This window comes from Pelobates fuscus, chromosome 4 (assembly GCF_036172605.1).
Source record: "Pelobates fuscus isolate aPelFus1 chromosome 4, aPelFus1.pri, whole genome shotgun sequence".
Lineage (NCBI taxonomy): Eukaryota > Metazoa > Chordata > Amphibia > Anura > Pelobatidae > Pelobates > Pelobates fuscus.
The window spans coordinates 369144428-369164543 of NC_086320.1; the positions used below are offsets into that span (position 1 = coordinate 369144428).

General features: G+C 39.2%; 1 protein-coding gene across 1 annotated transcript; it reads right to left on the reverse strand.

Moving 5' to 3' along the window:
- Positions 1–1795: 1795 nt before the first annotated feature.
- On the reverse strand, positions 1796–19873 carry LOC134608159 (uncharacterized). The gene is made up of 2 exons (XM_063450816.1): positions 19600–19873; positions 1796–3564 (listed from the first exon to the last, which is right to left on the reverse strand). The coding sequence occupies exons 1-2, from the start codon at positions 19808–19810 to the stop codon at positions 3014–3016; spliced, it is 762 nt and encodes a 253-aa protein (XP_063306886.1). The 5' UTR covers positions 19811–19873; the 3' UTR covers positions 1796–3013.
- Between the last annotated feature and the right edge of the window lie 243 nt (positions 19874–20116).

Sequence of the window (20116 nt, forward strand, 5' to 3'; positions counted from 1 at the left end):
TCCCTATCACTATACATTTATATAGTACCATACATCCCTATCACTATACATTTATACAGTACCATACATCCCTATCACTATACATTTATACAGTACCATACATCCCTATCACTATACATTTATACAGTACCATACATCCATATCACTATACATTTATACAGTACCATACATCCCTATCACTATACATTTATACAGTACCATACATCCCTATCACTATACATTTATACAGTACCATACATCCCTATCACTATACATTTATACAGTACCATACATCCCTATCACTATACATTTATACAGTACCATACATCCCTATCACTATACATTTATATAGTACCATACATCCCTATCACTATACATTTATACAGTACCATACATCCCTATCACTATACATTTATACAGTACCATACATCCCTATCACTATACATTTATACCGTACCATACATCACTATCACTATACATTTATACAGTACCATACATCACTATCACTATACATTTATACAGTACCATACATCCCTATCACTATACATTTATACAGTACCATACATCCCTATCACTATACATTTATACAGTACCATACATCACTATCACTATACATTTTATACAATACCATACATCCCTATCATTATACATTTATACAGTACCATACATCCCTATCACTATACATTTATACAGTACCATACATCCCTATCACTATACATTTATACAGTACCATACATCACTATCACTATACATTTTATACAGTTCGGGCATCCCTATCACTATACAATGTCTCCCATCATTGTGTTGCTACAATTCATACACAATGTACACTATCTGCGATTCCCTGATAATAAGGCACTAATGAAAGGAACCATCTAAGGATCATAATAGCAAGTAATTAAGGCCAAGATGTCTATTCGCTAATAAGTTATTTTGCATCAGATGCAAAATTTAGGCTGGAAAAAAAAAAGCTTGTAAATTGTTACTTTGGTTAATGAACGAATTGTTCATCATATGATCTCTAGCACTGAATTTAGAAATGATTTGAAAAGTGAAAATGCCCCCTAGTGCAAAATGTGTAAAAGTTCCCAAACTATAATAAAGTTACTTTGTTGCTCTCTCTTCGCATTTTAAACTTCTTGCTCCCATCTTCGTGGCAGAGCACTTTAGCCTCTAGTTCTTTCATCATCTACTTTTTCTCTTCCAATTATACTCTATGCTTCCCTTATCTCCTTAAAAAAAAAGTTACAAATATCAGTCAGTGCGCATGCACATGCCTCTTGTTTTGCAACAAGATTGTGAATTGTACTGCGTGTGTTTTTGTTGCTGTCTGACTTTAAATACGGTAAATCTTTTTTTTTAAATCGTACTTTTCTCAATTTGTTCCATCTTACTTTCTTTACTCTCATCCAGGAGTTTGGTGTATCGTTCTAATAAATGCTCCTTTAAAATGAACCACTTTCTATATAACACCACCACTCTCTTTGAGTTCACCCTACTTTTCTTTAATTTCATTTCCCTTTCTCTAGCTTTCTATTTTCACTTCCTTTATCTGTCTCTAACTTACATACTAGGTCCATCATCTACTGTTCCACTCCTAGTACCTACCAGCTCAAATCACTCTATGCCCCTTCTATATCTGTACCATGTCTGACCCATACAGCAGTTATCTTCTTCCTCAACATATCAATTCCAATTTCCAATTACTTCTCCTGCTTATTACTGCACTCCATATCCCAACAATATTCAATATCAGCATACCTATATCTCCAACCAGGACTACCTGCCTCACCATGGTTCTCTCCTTTAGAACGTTCTGCCTTTATGTCTACTGCCTCCTACTTAATCAATGGTAAAGCACTCTACGTTGAAGATGATACGATAGGGCTTTTGTAACTTGTCCCTAGTTCTCCAAGAACAATTATCTCCTGCCTCTAACTGACAGACACATCACCCGTATAGGCTAACCATGACTGGTCATAGATGTTCTGAAAAAGCATTTATAGAATATTTAAATACATGCTTCTAATCTATAAATAAAATATGTTTACTACCATTCTAGGGCTTTCAATCTAAATTCAGAGTCATTGTCTGTGTGAGAAAATATATATCAATTTAACTTATGTAATTATACTCGGATCCAACTTGAGTTTAAGGAGCAAGGTGGTAAAAGAAGAAGTTTTAATATGAAGTTGATAGAAAGAAAGAGGAACACAGAATAAACTGGTTGATGAGATGCAACAGGGTCAGTAGCAAAGAACTGGTAGCAGTAGGAGGTAAGGTGGATCTGAATAGAGGATAAGGCTGATGGTAAATAAAGTGAGTAGGATAGGAGATGATGTTTGAGTTAAAAAAAAATACAAAAGAGTAAAATGAAGAGGAAAATGGTAAACAGGAAAGAAAGAGTTGGAGATTAGGTGAAAGAAGAAACAAAATAGAAATAGGGTGATGGATGAGGGGGAAATGGAATTGGGAGTGATAAACAAAATGTAATTTGTATGGTTAAAAGAGAATTATGGAAAACCAATGAGACAGTAGGCTGATAGAAAATTTTGAAAATAGAAATTTGCAGCAATGTTCTAAACATGGAGCAATGGAATGGAAAACAAAATAAACATTCCACAGACTTTCATGTTGGTTGCTCAACTTTTAGAACTCAGAACCACTTTTCTATAACACTTTTATACCTCTCCAGAAAATTGTATTAGGGACATTTCTAAAATGTCATGCATTAATGACTATATTAGAACGTAATGAGAAAAATTAATCTTATAACACATCTTGTCTTAAAAGTGTCCCTCTAATCCACGACTAATGACAAGGTCATGAAATGTAAGTATTCTCCAGTTCATTTTTTCTATGTTCCATTGATGTTTTATCTGTTCGTCAATGTCATCTTCTACTGGGCATTTAAATACAAGAGTCAAATCCTGACCAACATGTATTAAAATTGGAAATAAAATATGCTCTGGAGAAAACAAATAAAGTGGACACTGAGGTCACTTTGTCTAGTGTCACAGTTCAAATATTTGTTTTAATGTGTTACATATAAACCAAGTTTTCTAGCAGTTTCCGATATGCGAGGAGTTTTCTTCTGAGGGAAAGGATAGTAGAAGACTTTATCTGTGGTAGATGTTAACTTTGAGGAAGGAAGGTGATGTTGTGCCCATGTTGTGGGCAGTGTGTGTTTTAATGAGGCTTTCCTGTTGAAGTCATTAACAGGTGTACTTTCTAGAGAATAGCTTCTTTGTTTCTTTTCTTTTATGAGGATGTCTGCCTCGGTGGACGGCTCTTCATAACTCATGAGCCTGCAAAATCTGAGCCTTTTATTTTCAATGTTAATGTTGTGCTCAGGTTCTGAGGTCCCATTTTCCAAATTAAAGTGGCAGTCCAGCTGTGCCATGCGATGGATGTTTAGGTGTGCGTGCCATGAGCCATTACGTTCATTCAGGTAATTTTTATTCTGCACTTCCAGAGTGACATCTCTAACAGGGATCTGTTCCTTAAAGGGGTTTGGTTTCCTAATGGTCTTATTGACAGCAACTGTGTTCATGAACTGTTCTCCTGACATTAATTCATTTTCACCTGCAAATGTGTAAAAAAAGAAAAACAAACAAATGTGAACAATTATCGTCAGCAGGAAGTAATAACTCTAAAATGTACCCCGAAAATAGGAGCAATCAGCTTTCTCGCTGTCATTACACAGCAATGAAAATATAAGTAGAATATTTCATATTTTGCTCTAATCAGAAATTCACAAGAAACACAGATTAGTTGAAAGATATTATAGGGGTTTAGAAACAAAGAATTGGAAAAATAACAAAATATCTGAGTTAGAATAAATCCACCCTTGTTACGTTATCAATTTGTTACGATTACATCTTATCTGCTAATGGTGTCAACGAATTCATTCAAATAAAGCAACCTGGGAGAACGCAGCATTGAGACTGAGACCATGTCCACCTGACTTGGAATCGTGGGAAATGCCGTCTGTAACAACTGGGGAGTTGAAGGTGAATCTTTACTGCTCTAGGTCGCTCTTGCACATGTTTTCTGCTAGGATTCTCCCAAGGTGCCTCACAGACAGAGGTGGCAGAACTTCAAATGCAGAAGGAGAGGGTCCTGGCACTCAAAGGTTAATCCAATGCAGCGTTTATTGGAAATAAAAGGGCAACATTTTGATTTAAAGGGATTCTTAGTGTGAGGAATAACAAGCTGTATGCCTAACATTATAGTGCCCCGGGTACTCCTTCCCTCGAGGTGTCCCTCTCCCCCCCCCACCCCCCCATGAAACATAAGGGGTTAAAGACCATTTGTTTACTCACCTGATTCCAGCACCACCTCCCTTGATGCTAGGTTGGTGCCCTGACGACATCATTGATAGGGGGATCTAATGCACATGCACGGCGCCCTTCCTATAGAAAAGTATTTCACTGAAGCTGCATGTACTCATGCAGAGCGTGAGGTTGTCCAGCCTTCTTTAGGGGACCCAGAGTCTGTTAAACTCCCAGAAGTGCCTCTAGTGGTCTGGTAAACAGCCACTAGAGGCAGTCTTATTCCTGCAATGTAATCATTGTAATTTCTCTAAAACTGCAATGTTTTACATTGCAGGACTAAGGGGAACAGGGACACTGCACCCAATCCACTTCAATAAGATGAAGTGGTCTGGGTGCCTATAGTGTCCCTTTAAAGAGTCTTTATTATGCCATCGTGTTATGGCTTGATAAAGACTCATTGGAGTGGAAAAGTTGCCTTGTTGTTACATAACCTTGAGAACAATAAGGCATTGGGAAACCGGGACCACTGTCTTATGGGTTTCATGCGTTTAGCACTTTATCTGAGACCCAAAATAATGTGCTAAACGCATGAAACACGTAATGAAACCTTCATCTAAAGTTTATGTATTTTAAAATAAAGTCTTCTGCAATTTTATTTTTCTTGGAGGGTGCTGCTATGTTTATTTGTCATTCCCTGTGTGGGGTCTGACCGATATGTACATAATTAAAGTGTGAGACTGATGTTACCCTCACGCTGTCCTTGGAGTCTGAATTAATACCCTTAAATACAAGTCCAGAGGGAATCACTGCCTCCCCCTGCACTCAGATTCTTCACCCTCTCCTTCTGGTTCACTCAGTCTCCCTGAAAATTATTTATTAATGAAAAATGTCAATATTTATAATTAAGAGCAAAAAACTAAAAGGAGAGGGAATACAATTGTGCTGACAATAAAATTATAGATATTTGAATAAGTAAAAAAAACATTTCTTCATTAAAAATAATTACAAAATAATCCAGGAGACAAGACATACCAAGCGAGCACTAAAAAGCCATTTTATACGCTGACTTTGTAAAATATCTCCATGGGTGTAGATGGCCACCTCTCCTAAAATAATTGAAATGGTTACAATAATCCCATTGGGCTCTATGTATCAGTATATCCATTTGCTTTGTTCACGCAGAAAAAAACCTTGTTTAAACTCCCCAAATATTTGGGTTTATTTGTCAATTTGCACTGCATAATTTGTTAGCAGTTTAGAAGCCAATTAAAAGATTATTGTATTTGACTGATTGTGTAATGCAATGGATGCCTGGACAATGCACTGCTTAACCCTCTAGCACTCAAAGGGTTAAGCTTACTTGTTCTAATGTAATGGAATTGTATCTGGGGCTGGAATTATCTCACTGTTGTCTTGTATATAATGTGGATGCTGGATAAATATTCACACACAGGGTTAATTTGTGCCTATTTGCCAAGCTGATTTGCTTCTTATTCTTGAATTGAATGAACTAACTTTGTATACGTGGCATGGGATTGTGGATTTGGGGCAATGCCATTGACTGGATTAAAGGAAGGGAGGTATGCTTGCCCAGTTAACTGTTTCTAGGTAGACTATGAGCATCCAATCTCACATTCACACATACAGTCCTTATAATAAGGGTTAAGATATTTCATGTCATTAAAATGTCATTAAAGTAAGACGTTTATAAGAGATATATAGTTATAATATTAAACATGTGATTATATAATATAATATTAAAGTGTACAATTAGATATATTATAATAGTATAAACAATAATATTAATTCACTATTATATAATGTTATGGTATATCGTTATACTATAATAGTATAAACCATTCTATTTCTTCATTAGACTGTAATGTGAATAAGAGGAGACATGTAAAAAGAGTACTGATGTTTAAATAGAATATGATGTACATATGGTATTGGTCACCACTGAAGGGGCACACGGGATTGTGAGTACTATCTGACACTTTTCTAATTTGCTTTCGCAAGTTAAGGTGTTTCAGTTTTTTACAGTTTGTAAACTGTATGTTCTAGCCAAGGAGACGGGGACGGCAACCTTTTGGCCCTCCAGATGTTGTGGACTTCATCTCCCCTGATGCTTTGCATGCATTACAGTTGTAAGAGCATTATGGGGAATGTAGTCCACAACATCTGGAATGCTGAAGGACGCCTACCCCGGTCCTAGGAACTACCCCTGTTCTAGGATGTTTTTGTATTTAGAGGACTTTCAGCCAGAGTCCCAAAACCACATTTATCACCTAGAGTTTCCTCAACATTTCTATGTATACTGGTCAGCTCTGCCAAATGCTAAGCAATGTAACCACACCCGGAGCTGCCTAATCTGATCATCCTGCCAAGTTCCGCCTAATGTAGCACTGTGCCCAGTCATGCAATATTAAATGCCAGCCTTGTACAGTTAAGCAGGCAGCCTGTCTGGTTTTTATACAGCTGCTGCTCCATCTGGCCAGCGTGAGCAGACGATGGACCTTCTGAAGAGTAGGGGAACATTCAGTCAGATATCATACCCCACCTTATATCTATCATTGCAGGGCTTCCTTCGAAATGTCACGGTCACAAACAATACTTCAGGTCCTTTGTTGGTTGTATTTTGCATGTGCCTTTATCATCAGTCAGACTTATTCCATCTGGTACCAGCGCCCCTGCTAAGGTTTCCATTATTGACAGTGTTATTACTAAATAACACACCAGATTTAAGACAATTTTTCCAGTTGGTTGGACGAAGGACTATTTGGCCCCATCACTTACCTGCCTTTACTGTCATTGTTTTGCCATAGACATAGCTCTATTATAGTCTGTGCGTATGTCAACTATCAGTGTTTTTGAGTTTCATCTATATTTAAGCCTGAAATAGCAGCAAATTCCGTTTTTAGGAAACAACCTCCATCCTGTTCAAGTGCTACAAGGACATTTCCACAAGGACATATATATCAGTAATTTATTAGTTTTTATTTAATGAAGGCGTTCAGTTTTACTTAAAGGGACAATCCACTGCCCAAATATAAAAATAAAATTCACAGTTTAGTAGATATACCTCCAGCGAAAACATGCATTTAATTGGTGGATATGGTTTTATCTAAGGCCAGCTTGCAAAAGTTGCAAATCTTGCAAGCTCCCCCCAACCCCCCCCCCCCCCTCGCTTCTTCAACAGCCCAGACATTCTGTGGCTGTCCAAACACAGACTTCCCAATGCAGCGCAATGAGAAGTCTTTGCAAGGCAGGTGCTCTAAGCAATTGCTGCCTCTTGAGTTTAGCTCCACTGAACTAACGAAACCAGTAAGTAACAGGACCTGTTGACTGTTGGCAGCCAGGGGTGTAACCAGGTTAATTTATAAAAGTGACATTTCTATGGATGCCTGCACTTTTTGCAAAATTAAAAAAGAATAAAGAGGATACTCTTCACACAAAAAGCACTTTAGCAAACTGAAGCTCTTCAGGAGTCCGGAGTGTCCCTTTAAGACTTGCAGTCTTTTATTAGCTAAACATCGGTTTAGTGAATAGCTATATCTACTTAAATGGTCAGCCTGAAACCCATAGCTTGCTGGTAAAACAGGTAGCATTCTCCCAGCATTACCCAAACCCGGAGTCATCCATTAGATTGTCAGATAGTGATGCACGATTCAAAACCTAGAAAATGTTCCACTGCCTCTGAGTCCAGTCACAATGAGCTTTACCCTGATTAATTGTGTCTGCTACCGGATACAGTCTGGAACTCAGCAGTGACCAGTGTCACCATCTAGATGATTTTCTTCACATTATGTTTCATATGTTTTGGTCGTTTCTGTATATGATGTCACAGCTCAGCTGTTATTGCCCCTAGATGTTTACCCTTCATAACAACAGCATATTCAGCTGATTGGGGCTGCTTTAGAAGGGCTGACTAATTGGAAAGGTTCCATTTCATAGTAGTGCTATCTATGTGGCATTGAATCATGTATATAAAATTACATTGTTTTGCTGCAGTATAAATAAGCCTAGATATTGGTTCTCCTGGACCTAAGCAGTTAATGACATAACTCAATTCTAATGCACACAGCAATAGCTGGACTCTGGCCAAGGAAGCAAACAAACTATGAAATCATCGAACAAAACGCCCCACGTCCACTGAGTCAATATTAAATCAATGAGTGCTTTGATGGTTTACCTTAGGATTTAAAGAGTGGAATTTGCAAACTGGAGATAGTTAAAAGCTGTTTTCAATGCCTCTATGTCTTCAGTACATACGTTAAAAATAGGTTTCAAATAGAACTATATCACTGTTTAGATGTTCAAAGCGGAACATATTCTGGAATTGTCCCTTGGCATCAGTTTTCTCAGTCTTTTAGGTGAGGGAAAGTTATGTACAGATTTCCTACCTCTTAGAGATAGGTATACATTGGCAAAATGTCTTGGCCTGGTAGTCATACAGGCCAAAATATCATCGACCCAGTTTAACCAATTCCCTGACTTTGCTATATTAATGGCCCTACAAAGTATTGCCGGTTCTCTGTTAAAGTAAAATTAATCTCTGAGTATTTTACAATTATAGTTCCAGTTAGTAGCTATACTTCAATAAATACCTTTTTAGAAGCTTAAAATATGAATTTGCTTCTTGACCCCGATGTTTTGGCTCAATCTACTCTGGTATTGTTTTAATTTAAACACAGTTAACTTGGACGCAGTGGGGTTATGTACACAAAGTTACTTTGGGACAAGGTTCTACACTTGGGTCAATAATCTTGGAAACCAACTGAAAGTACCTGCTGAACTATTTATATGCTATACATTTGTTCTGTAGCATATAAAAATACACTGCCTTGCCAAAAAAAAGTCACCACCTGGATTTAACTAAGCAAATAGGTAAGAGCCTCCTATTGGATAGTTACTGCACAATTATCTTTCAGCTGGCAACAAGCTATTTAACCCCAACTGATGCAATGAGTAGCTTCTCATTTTTTAAACAACCATGTCGAAAGACACATCCCGTGATCGTGGAAAAGATTTTAGTCTGTTTGAGAAGGGTCAAATGATTGGCATGCATCAAGCAGAGGAAACATCTAAGGAGATTGCAGAAACTACTACAATTGGGATAAGAACTGTCCAACGCATTATCAAAAACTGGAAGGATAGTGGGATACCATCATCTTCGAGGAAGAAATATGGTCAGAAAAAAAATCCTGATTGATTGTGATCGGCCATCATTTAAATGTTTCGTGAAATCAAATCATAGAAAAACAACAGTAGAACTCAGGGCTATGTTTAATAGTGAAAGTAAGAGCATTTCTACACGCACAATGCGAAGGGAACTCAAGCGATTGGGACTGAACAACTGTGTAGCCATAAGAAAACAACTAATCAGTGAGGCTAATCGGGAAAAAAAAGGCTTCAATTTGCTAGGGAGCATAAAGATTGGACTCTGGAGCAATGGAAGAAGGTCATGTGGTCTGATGAGTCCAGATTTACCCTGTTCCAGAGTGATGGGCGCGTCATGGTAAGAAGAGAGGCAGATGAAGTGATGCACCCATCATGCCTAATGCCTACTTTACAAGCCTGTGGGGGGAAGTGCTATGATCTGGGGTTGCTGCAGTTGGTCAGGTCTGGGTTCAGCAACATTATGTGCCAAAAGAATGAGGTCAGTTGACTACCTGAATATATTGAATTCCATCAATGGAGTTTTTCTTCCCTGATGGCACAGGCATATTCCAAGATGAAAATGCCAGGATTCATCGGGCTCAAATTGTGAAAGAATGGTTCAGGGAGCCTGAGACATAATTTTCATAATTTTCATACATGGATTGGCCACCACAGAGTCCAGACCTTAACCCCTGGATGTGCTGGAGAAGGCTTTGCAAAGTGGTCCGAGACTCTCTCATCATCAATGCAACATCTTGGTGAAAAATTAATGCAACACTGGAAATAAATCTTGTGACATTGCAGAAGCTTATCGAAACAATGCCACAGCGAATGCGTGCCGTAATCAAAGCTAAAAGCGGTCCAACAAAATATTAGTGTGCAACCTTTTCTTTTGGTGGTGACTTTTTTTTGGCCAGGCAGTGTATGTCGGGTAAAATATTCAGAAGACGTTTCTGCATGTGAAAGGATTTTAATTTGCACTTGGTAAAGCAGAACTGGAAGTAATCAATTTAAACATCTAAATTGCAGAACATGTAGTGAGACAATAATTTGATTGTTTCAGATAATTGTCAATAAGTTACCAATAAAAAACAGAACTGCCCATAGCCAGTTTATCACTAAGGAGGGGGTTAAGAGACACACAAAGTCTAAGTGGACGGGAGTTAAGAGACACACAGAGTTATACAAGCGTTAAGGGCGGTAAGAGACACACAAGGGAGTAATTGGGGCTAAGAGACGCACAAAAAGGGTAAGGGGTTTAGGAGAGGCACACAATAGGGAGTAAGGAGATCCACACAAATGGATGAAAGAGGTGCAAATCTGGGAGTGCAAACACGCACTTCTGCCACACGTGCCCATGACATAACACGTTATATATTACTTGGTACTGACCTTAGACCTATCACATTTTACAGGACGTTAATAAATGAAAGCGTGTACCTGATAAAGTAAACTAAATCACTGATTAGCCATAACAAAACAAGAACTTTGAAGGTTAATCAGGATGCCCGGTTAGTTTATGTTTCTGGATTTAATTATTTGCTCAAGATTAAGTTATCCCGGCCCGAAAGATAGAGAGATGAAATATTGTGAGTTAAACTATAAATAAACACAACCGCCCGAGCTACTTGGGCAGCCCCCAATTTAAACTGCCAAATCAAACATGGAAACAGCAGCTAAATGCAAGGGGGTGAGAATTGCAACCACAGCACATACACATATGGCACTGGAATATAGTCATCTCGCAAACAGGTAGAAAAAAACATATCCTTGGATCATTCGTCAAAACACTGAGTTTGATTGCAGAAGATAATTTTGCAGATTTAGTCAGCTGGTTGTAAAGAAGCAGTGGGACAGTTTCTGCTGCTGGCATAGGTCCTTTGTCAGTGTCTCCATGCACACAGTGTATTGGTTTAAATTGGTATTATGGTGTCCCTGTGTCCCCACACACGTTGTATTATAGACAGTTATAAGGTTATGGTGTAAGGAGATCCCCTGTCTCCCCGCAGACAGTGTATTATAGACAGTTATAAGGTTATAGTGTAAGGGGATCCCCTGTCTCCCCTTACACGTTGTATTATAGACAGTTATAAGGTTATGGTGTAAGGAGATCCCCTGTCTCCCCGTACACGGTGTATTATAGACAGTTATCAGGTTATAGTGTAAGGAGATCCCCTGTCTCCCCGTACACGGTGTATTATAGACAGTTATAAGGTTATGGTGTAAGGAGATCCCCTGTCTCCCCGCAGACAGTGTATTATAGACAGTTATAAGGTTATAGTGTAGGGGTATCCCCTGTCTCCCCTTACATGGTGTATTATAGACAGTTACAAGGTTATGGTGTAAGGAGATCCCCTGTCTCCCCGCAGACAGTGTATTATAGACAGTTATAAGGTTATAGTGTAAGGAGGTCCTCTCCCTCTGTCTCTCTGCCAAAGGTGTGTTTGACAGGGAGACAGAGGGGACCCTCAAACGTGGCACCATGAGGTTTAAGTAATTAGCATTGCAGGCTCTTGCTTTTCCAGAATATGGATTTAAAAAATAACAACTGTTCCCATATTTGTTAAAACAAACACCCATTGGCAATTCAAAAGGCAAGTTTAATACAATAAATCGCCTCTGAGATCATAAAATACTATTGCAGCATAAATATTAAGGATTTTCAAAACATAATTATATAAACAATAACAATCCTATTACAGAGGCGCTGAATGATACAGAGAAGGTTTTGTGTTTATCTAATGGAAGAATTCTGTTCTTGTGGCAATCATGTGTGCTCAGACATCTTACAGAAAACATACGCAACCACCTGCACGTACTGCAGTGCAGAGGTTAATCTAATTTACATGGCATGCCATGACTGTGCCTAGACAGCTATGAATGTCATGCAAATAAAAAAATAAAAAAACTACTGACAATGTTAGAAAAATACACTGTTAGCTGTTGCAGTGAGCAAAACTTTCAGTAGAAACAGTTCCATAATAACATTATTGTTTCCCTACGATCTGCAGATCTGCATCAGAGGATGTTTCACGATGCAATGCATGCAGACTTTGAATGTCGAGTCTGACTCAGTTATATTAGTGGAAGTCGAAGAGCCCCTTATGGCTATCACGAAGACAGCCACAAGGAGGTGTGTTGAGCCCTGTAATGAAAATATGGTCGTATCTAACAGCAATGTGTTAAATGAAGTGTCCTGGGAAGTAGTTCATCATTGAGTTGAGGTGGTCTGTGAGCCTATAGCGTCTTAAACTTAGTGGTAAACAACAACAGACTGAGAACAAATCTACTATTTTGATGAACGAATATATCACAAGCAATTGTTTTTGTCCGTGTAACTTGACTTTGAGGACATCACTAACACGTAACTTGTCCATGATGGAACTCAACCAAAAAATCTTATTTGTTACCCTTTTAACCAGAGTTAAAAGTATAGACTTATTACAAGTTTTAACAGGAAATAGTGTAATCACGTAACAAATATGTAGACACCCAACGATAATGCTAAAAACTCACAAGAGTTCAGAAATATTCCGGTTTCATCATCCTTCCATATTGGGGTGATAGACATAAGTGTTCCAATTAGCTAGAGGTCTTCTTGTACTTAAAAAGAGCAGAAAACATGCAGATAGAGCAGATGGTAATATTCCCAATAGATTTATTAAAAATGCACTTACAAGATAGTGGATAAAATACAGCATCTCTCCATAATATATGGATCTCTGGATACCACTCAATCAATGGATGAAGCTTCATAGTGGACAGTAATCTTAGAGATGATAGAACCTCTAAAAGAGGTACATAATTTAAATGAAAAAAAAAATAGTGTTGATTACACTATTTTCAGTTTGTTCTTCCCTATAGTTTCATCTGGCCATTGTCCTAGCGTTGATACCTAGGTGGTATTGCTTTTTTATATATATATTGTTCACACCTACTCTTCTTTATTTGCTTCACTTATTCTCGGTGTACTAGGGACACACCTTTTAGTAGGTTTTGTGATTTTGCTTATCTAGTGGGGATATTTTGTTTTGTTTTTATTTTATTACAAGTTTGCCCAACCCTAACCTTGATCTATTCACGTTAGAAAGTTCAAGGACTCACTTAAGTGATTTTTTTTAAGAGAGTTAAAAAAAAGTATATATATATATTGCTCTGCTACATTTCCGACCTGAAACATAAAGAATCTTCTAGTGCCTCGATTGATTCATTAACCAAGCCACATACCATGAGTTGTTGAAGATTTCAATCATTTTTGGGTTAGATCCATGAATTGTTGAGCCGGAATGTTATCAGGGATATAGTATATCCTTGTAAATCACCACTCACAAGGAAAGTGGGAAGTGGGAGCAGGCTCTGATGGAATTTGTGGTAGTATGAGGTCATTGGTAGTACTTTGTCCTGCTCGAGTCAGGCTGAGAAGCCAGTAGTCAAAAACAGAAACATGCAGAGTAGGGAGAGGGAAAAGGAATGAAAAATGAATCCAAGGAATGCAGAATAAGGATGCTGCTCTTGACACAAGGCTGAATAACCGAGCATTGAGCTCTGGGGTTTTATAGGATTAACTAGTTTAAATGTGCATTGTAAGAAACTGTTCCATTGCCGGGGGGATACATGCGTAGCAGCCTCGGTGTCATTTAGTGTTGTGGTACATGTTGGCAACATACTAGCATGCACATACAGTGTCTGATGCTTGATTAACACAGATGTCTAATGCCACAGTCTGCTGTCAAAAGGACACAGGCGTCATGATGCTGAAATGAGTATTATACAACGTTTATTTGTACCAAATCAAGACCAGCTCCAGTCATACCAGGTTATGCCTAGTCATGTTCTGCTTTTGGTTTGCCAAGTCACAGCTGTCACCAAAGTCCAAGGCTCTCACCACTCAGTATTTACCAGCATGTCTATGTTATACACAGGATCCATGTACCTCACCTTATCTCAATGAGTGTTACATCCACACATACTTGAAAACAAGATAAACCGAAAAAGCCATGTCTACATGAGGTATAATTGCATGCACCGAAAAAGCCATGTCAATGGAGGTATAATTGCATGTATGGGGGGTGGGGCCTGACTGCGAAGATGGTTGGATATACTTTTCTGTAGCCCCCCAGCGACTGGCAGACTGGCAGCTTTGTGAGAACACAAGATAATACCTATACAACCAGGTAATCCATTAAACAATGAAATGTGTGTATATGGCGCTTATAAACATATTTAGTTGGTAAAAAAAAAAAGCAGCTCTGAAACACTTGCGTGGGTATACATCTTCACCACACCTGAATAACAATATACAAAAGTGTTATATAGGTTGTTAGCCTATATGTGAAGTGGGGCGCTTATAAGGAAAATTGGTAAGCATGCATGAGTAGCTTCACCCTCTCTAGTGCAGTAAAGCGAGGGATATACAAAAAAACTGAACATATGAAATACAAGAACACAGAAAAAGAAAATATCCCTATATTTTGTGGATGATAATTTTAACAACTCACATGGTCATGAGCCTGTAGAAAACTGACTTAGTAGATAGTATTGTATTTCATATGTTCCAGTTTCATGTATATCCCCCGCTTCACTGCATGCTTAGCAATTTTCCTTATAAGCACTCCACTTCACATATAGGCTAACAACCTATACAACACTTTTGTACAAGATAATACCTGTCTGAGGGGTATAACAACCAGAGCGACTGAGGCCTAGTAAATGCTGCCTTCCTCTGTGAAAGGGGGAAACTGTCGATCTGCTGGCTTGTGGAGAGGCACATTTTGTGTCCACTCAGAGCCCCTTTATCTCCCCTCTACACCGGTGAGTGTTATCCCAGTCCCCACTACGGAAGCTTCACCTACCGCCTGTAAGGTACCCCATCCACAAGTTCACTGCACCATCAAGATGGCCACCTCTCAACTACTTCACTGCACTTTTCAGCCCGGGAAATGGGAAGAATCCTTCCTCGTGAGGCCATCTGCGCAATCTTCTTACTCAAAGTCTTGGGCCGCAAAACCCAGCTCACCTTTTCTGCTGTTGTGGGCGATGTCTCGGCCCCTTGCTCTCCCTCTGGGCAGGGAACCCAGACAGAAGGTATTCCAGACCACCACCATCAACCTGGAGAGGGTCTCTCCCAAGAGGAACTTTCACAGGATCACGGCCTTAACACCATGTGTGGAGGGGTCAGTGGACTTCTGGTGTTGGTTTCAGCAAGAGCTCTGGCTCGGAGAGATGGGGCTGCCGGGCACTGCAATGCCAGTCTGCCACAATTTCATCGGGGGGATGACAGTCATCATAACGGAGCCAATGCAAGTGGATGTGAAGCAAGCTTTCAAATGTGGCCTATCTGTAGCATCGACTGAAGCTTGGTGCCTGCTGCCTGTTTGTTGCATTTCTTTATTCATTGCAATTACACGGCCTTTTGTATTCCTTTAATGTTTTTATTTGGTTCCTATGGGGGCCTCGTTGGAGCCTGTGATTCCAGCTTTTTTGTACTTAGCTCAGTTCTCACCCTCAGGCTATTGAGTTATGATTAACTGTATTTAAATACATCCCCACAGGATATAAATGTAGCCCATGTTTCCTGCCTAATATCTCACCATAGTCTGTGGACCTGGTGCAAGCATTGCTATGTTTGTAACACACGCCACCACCTTTCACGTGTCTGTCTGTATAGCGCCGGTATCCCCATAGAACAGGGCGGTGTGTAAGGTTAAGGTCTCATTTATCTCCATTGAGCCTTGTCTACCATCGTAACGTTTCATGCGTTACTATCTGATTTGTGCATATGTCTCAGCTACCTGTTATACTACATGCAACTGCTCATTAAGTCTATGTAACAAAAAATGGTATATCTTCAAGACAAAGGTGTACGTTCCTTTTTGCCTTGCACAAGTTATTTTTTGTCTTGTGTTTATAGTGATGTACTAACTCACCTGCAAAAATAAAAATGTACAAAAAACAAATAATCGCATGTATGTTGGCATATTGATTAGTCTATATATCTACCTCATATACATTCAATAATTTGTATTAATTGCAATATTTTACTTTTATTATTACTATAATTATTATATTGACGATGTTGAGACTGACAATGAAGGTTTATACTGATATGACATGTTTAAAGGGACACTATAGTGCCAGGAAAACAAAGTTTTTAAAACCCCTCCTGTCACCTACCTGAATGGCGGCACTAGCATTAGTATTTCTCCCATAGGATAACATATATAATGCTTTTTTTATGGGATTTTACATGAGGCTGGATGTCCTTATGCATAGCCTCAGACATCCAGCGTTAGTTAGGTGACCAAAAGTTGCCTAATCACGCGTAAGTCCCTGTAGTGGCTATCTGGTAGACAGCCACTAGAGGTGGAATTAACCTTAAAGGTAATTATTGCAGTTTAATAAAAATTGCAATAATTATCATTGCAGGGTTAAGGGACCTGGGACTATGCACCCCGACCACTTCAATGTGCTGAAGTGGTCTGGGTGCCTATAGTGTCCCTTTAATATGGTATACAAAACTTCTAAATCATTTTAGAAAGTTTTGAAATATTTTTGCAAATCCCCCCCCACAAAAAAAACAAACAGACACCCTCCCTAACTAAATTGCAATTTTATAAATGAAAAAAAAGGATCCTTATAAAGCCATTGTCCTACACATTGCAGGGAGAAGTGAGTTATGGCGAATTTATAAAGGGTACGATTCTTGCTTAGTCAATGTAACAAGACTTTGATATCACCTGCCTGGCATGGGTTTTAACAAACTTATCAAGAGTCTTCAAGAAATACCTTATTGATGTAAAATAATACAGACATTTTGGAAAATAAGTTGTGTGATTTTATGACTCATATAACTTGCAGAATATTTAATTTATTAGTATAATTATTTTGAAAGCCCATTGAATGCAGTCACACCCAAAGAGAATCAATTCCAACTTCCCTATAATTAACTCTTACCAAAACCCAATCTGTGTTACAGACAGTTAGACCTAGAGGCATTTAAATAATGAAAGGATGAGGAGAGTGTTAGAAATGACTTTTGTTAAAGGGGCACTCTAAGTACCATAACCACTACATAATGCCAACTATATTGCCTTCACAGATATCACTAAGGCGGAGCTTCCTACGTCCACATCAGCAATATCAATTCCTTTCTTCCAAGAACTGAATTTATTGGTCGAGAGTGTCAGCAGACCCAATTCTGTCCAAATGCGGACACATATTGATATTATTAATGTGGATGGGGTCTGCTGTGGTGACATCTGTCAAGAGAGACTGGACTTCAGGAGTGTAAAAGACTCAAACAAGTGTCAAACTGTTTTAAAATACTTTAGACACGATTTTCTGGCACTATAACCACTACACATATTGTAGTGGCTATGGTGCTTAGAGTGTCAGATTCTATATGGATTCACTATTTTTAAAATGTTATTTTATTCAAATGCCATCTCTACTTTCTGAGAATTCACAGCCAGGACATTTAACACAGACCAGCTTATATTCTACTTTTAATTATAGTTATTGTATTAAACCCCATGTTCTGTGACTTCTTGATGTAAAATGTGTGTCTTGTGCCAAATGTGAACTCGTGAAGTGCACAAGTGATTATGGACTAGATAGTCCTGTCTTCGGAGTCCCCTGTGAAGTCAAGGTTAAAGGAACACTCCGGTCACCATAACAAATAATTTTAGATGAAGTTGTTATGGTGATCGGAGTGTCCCTTTAACCTATACTTATGCCCTCCTTTGCCAGATGAGACCAGATGGGAGTTCCAGATTTATGCAGTTGGTGTGTTATTGCCCCAGCGCATGTGTGGAAGACAAAATCCAAAAATGGGGACTTTTCGCAAACCCAGAAAAGTTAGTCTCAGGAGACCGCATTCAGATTCAGGTGGCCTCATTGCTTTGAGTTAATAAGCTAAAAAGACTTCCCGGAACACACAGAATACACTATTTAGAATAGAGACATTCAATTCTCAGCTCAGAGAGGAGTTGTGAGCTGATTTTTCAAACATCTCTACTTGTTATGTATGAATATTGTTGTTTGGATAAAACCATACTGTAAAAAAATAAATAAAATAAAAAGCGACATAGCCTTTTAAAACATTGGCAAGATGGGCATTGTAAAGATATTTGTTCCTGAGCATAAAGATTTAGGGAGCCACAAGTGGTGTGTAAACATCATGAAATATAGTAAAATAAGATTTTAATAAATAAGAGTCACACGTAGGAAGTCTCTCACTTTTATCATTTGATGGGGCCCCTATAGCTCAGTAGTGGCCCTAAACCAGTCATGGCTAATTTTGGCAGTACAAATGTTTGTTAAGTACACTACCCATTGTTCCATCCAGTCTAAATGCATGTATTACATATAGTGGAGGCCATAGATAGCCAACACTGGGTTAAACAGCTGTTTCTGCAACTTGGTGGTTGCCCCATTAATCGTGGCTAACACACATTAAACAGACACAGACGTCAGCCACTAACATGGGCAACTGCACCACGGGGCATGAGGGGCAAATGCGTCTCTGGAGATTGCCCTTCCCTTTAAATTGTATCTGCACGGATTAGGATTTTGCCCTCCAAAATGTTTTCACTGGATACTCCTGGCCCCCGACTACTTGGTACCTCCACTTGTTGTACTACAGCACTCATCATGCTGAGCCAGTTATTTTGCAGATCAGGATTATGGGAGCTGTTATCCTGAAAGGCAGCAGTCAGCCGTCATTCGAGTACCGGCTCAAAAACTTTCCAAACTGTTCCCCTGCTCCACACATCACACACCATGCACACTGTACACTGCGACACACACCATGCACTCTGTACACTGTGACACACACCATGCACACTGTACACTGCGACACACACCATGCACACTGTACACTGCGACACACACCATGCACTCTGTACACTGCGACACACACCACGCACACTGTACACTGCGACACACATCACACACCATGCACACTGTACACTGCGACACACACCATGCACTCTGTACACTGCGACACACATCACACACCATACACACTGTACACTGCGACACACATAACACACCATGCACACTGTACACTGCGACACACACCATGCACTCTGTACACTGCGACACGCACTCTGTACACTGCAACACATTGTGCTCTTGCATTACAGACAGAGCAGCAGTCCCTGGATGGAATAATTCCACGTACCTGCTTTAAACACAATAATGTGCGCTTGTTCTTTCTGTTTCTGCTTCGTACACAAATACTGCTCCTCCAGCAGACTAATATCCATTTTACTAGGCTTCCTGGTTCTGTCAGCCGGATCCTTGTGAGAATGACTCACTGATAAAATCTCGCTCATAAACTGATACGCCTTTTCGGCGTGTTCCCACAGTGAGCAGCCGCAGCAGCCAGACATCGCTCTGTCACTTTGCGAACAAAAGTGAAGTTCAAACACTGAGAACAATTACCTGTGAGCTGAGCAGAGAGGCAGAGTCTGGAGCGGGGAGTCTGCTCCCTCTGCCTTTATCTCATCATTTCGTACAAGTATTTCTGGTTGTCCTAGATGTCTGGTTACAAAAGTAAATGATAAATACAGTAGGACACAGAGATTAGTATTGACTTAAGGTAGAACACGAACCGTAGCCAAGTTAATGAATTGGGGAAGCAGCTGGCAGGGAGAAAGCTAAATCGGAGAACTGTTCCAGTTCTCACATTAGGAATC

Coding starts and splice junctions, on each gene's coding strand:
- LOC134608159 (XM_063450816.1), bottom strand. CDS start 19,810: ATGTCTGGCTGCTGCGGCTGCTCACTGTGGGAACACGCCGAAAAGGCG. Junction 3,565..19,599: donor CATTATTGTGTTTAAAGCAG/GTACGTGGAATT, acceptor ACACATTTGCAG/GTGAAAATGAATTAATGTCA.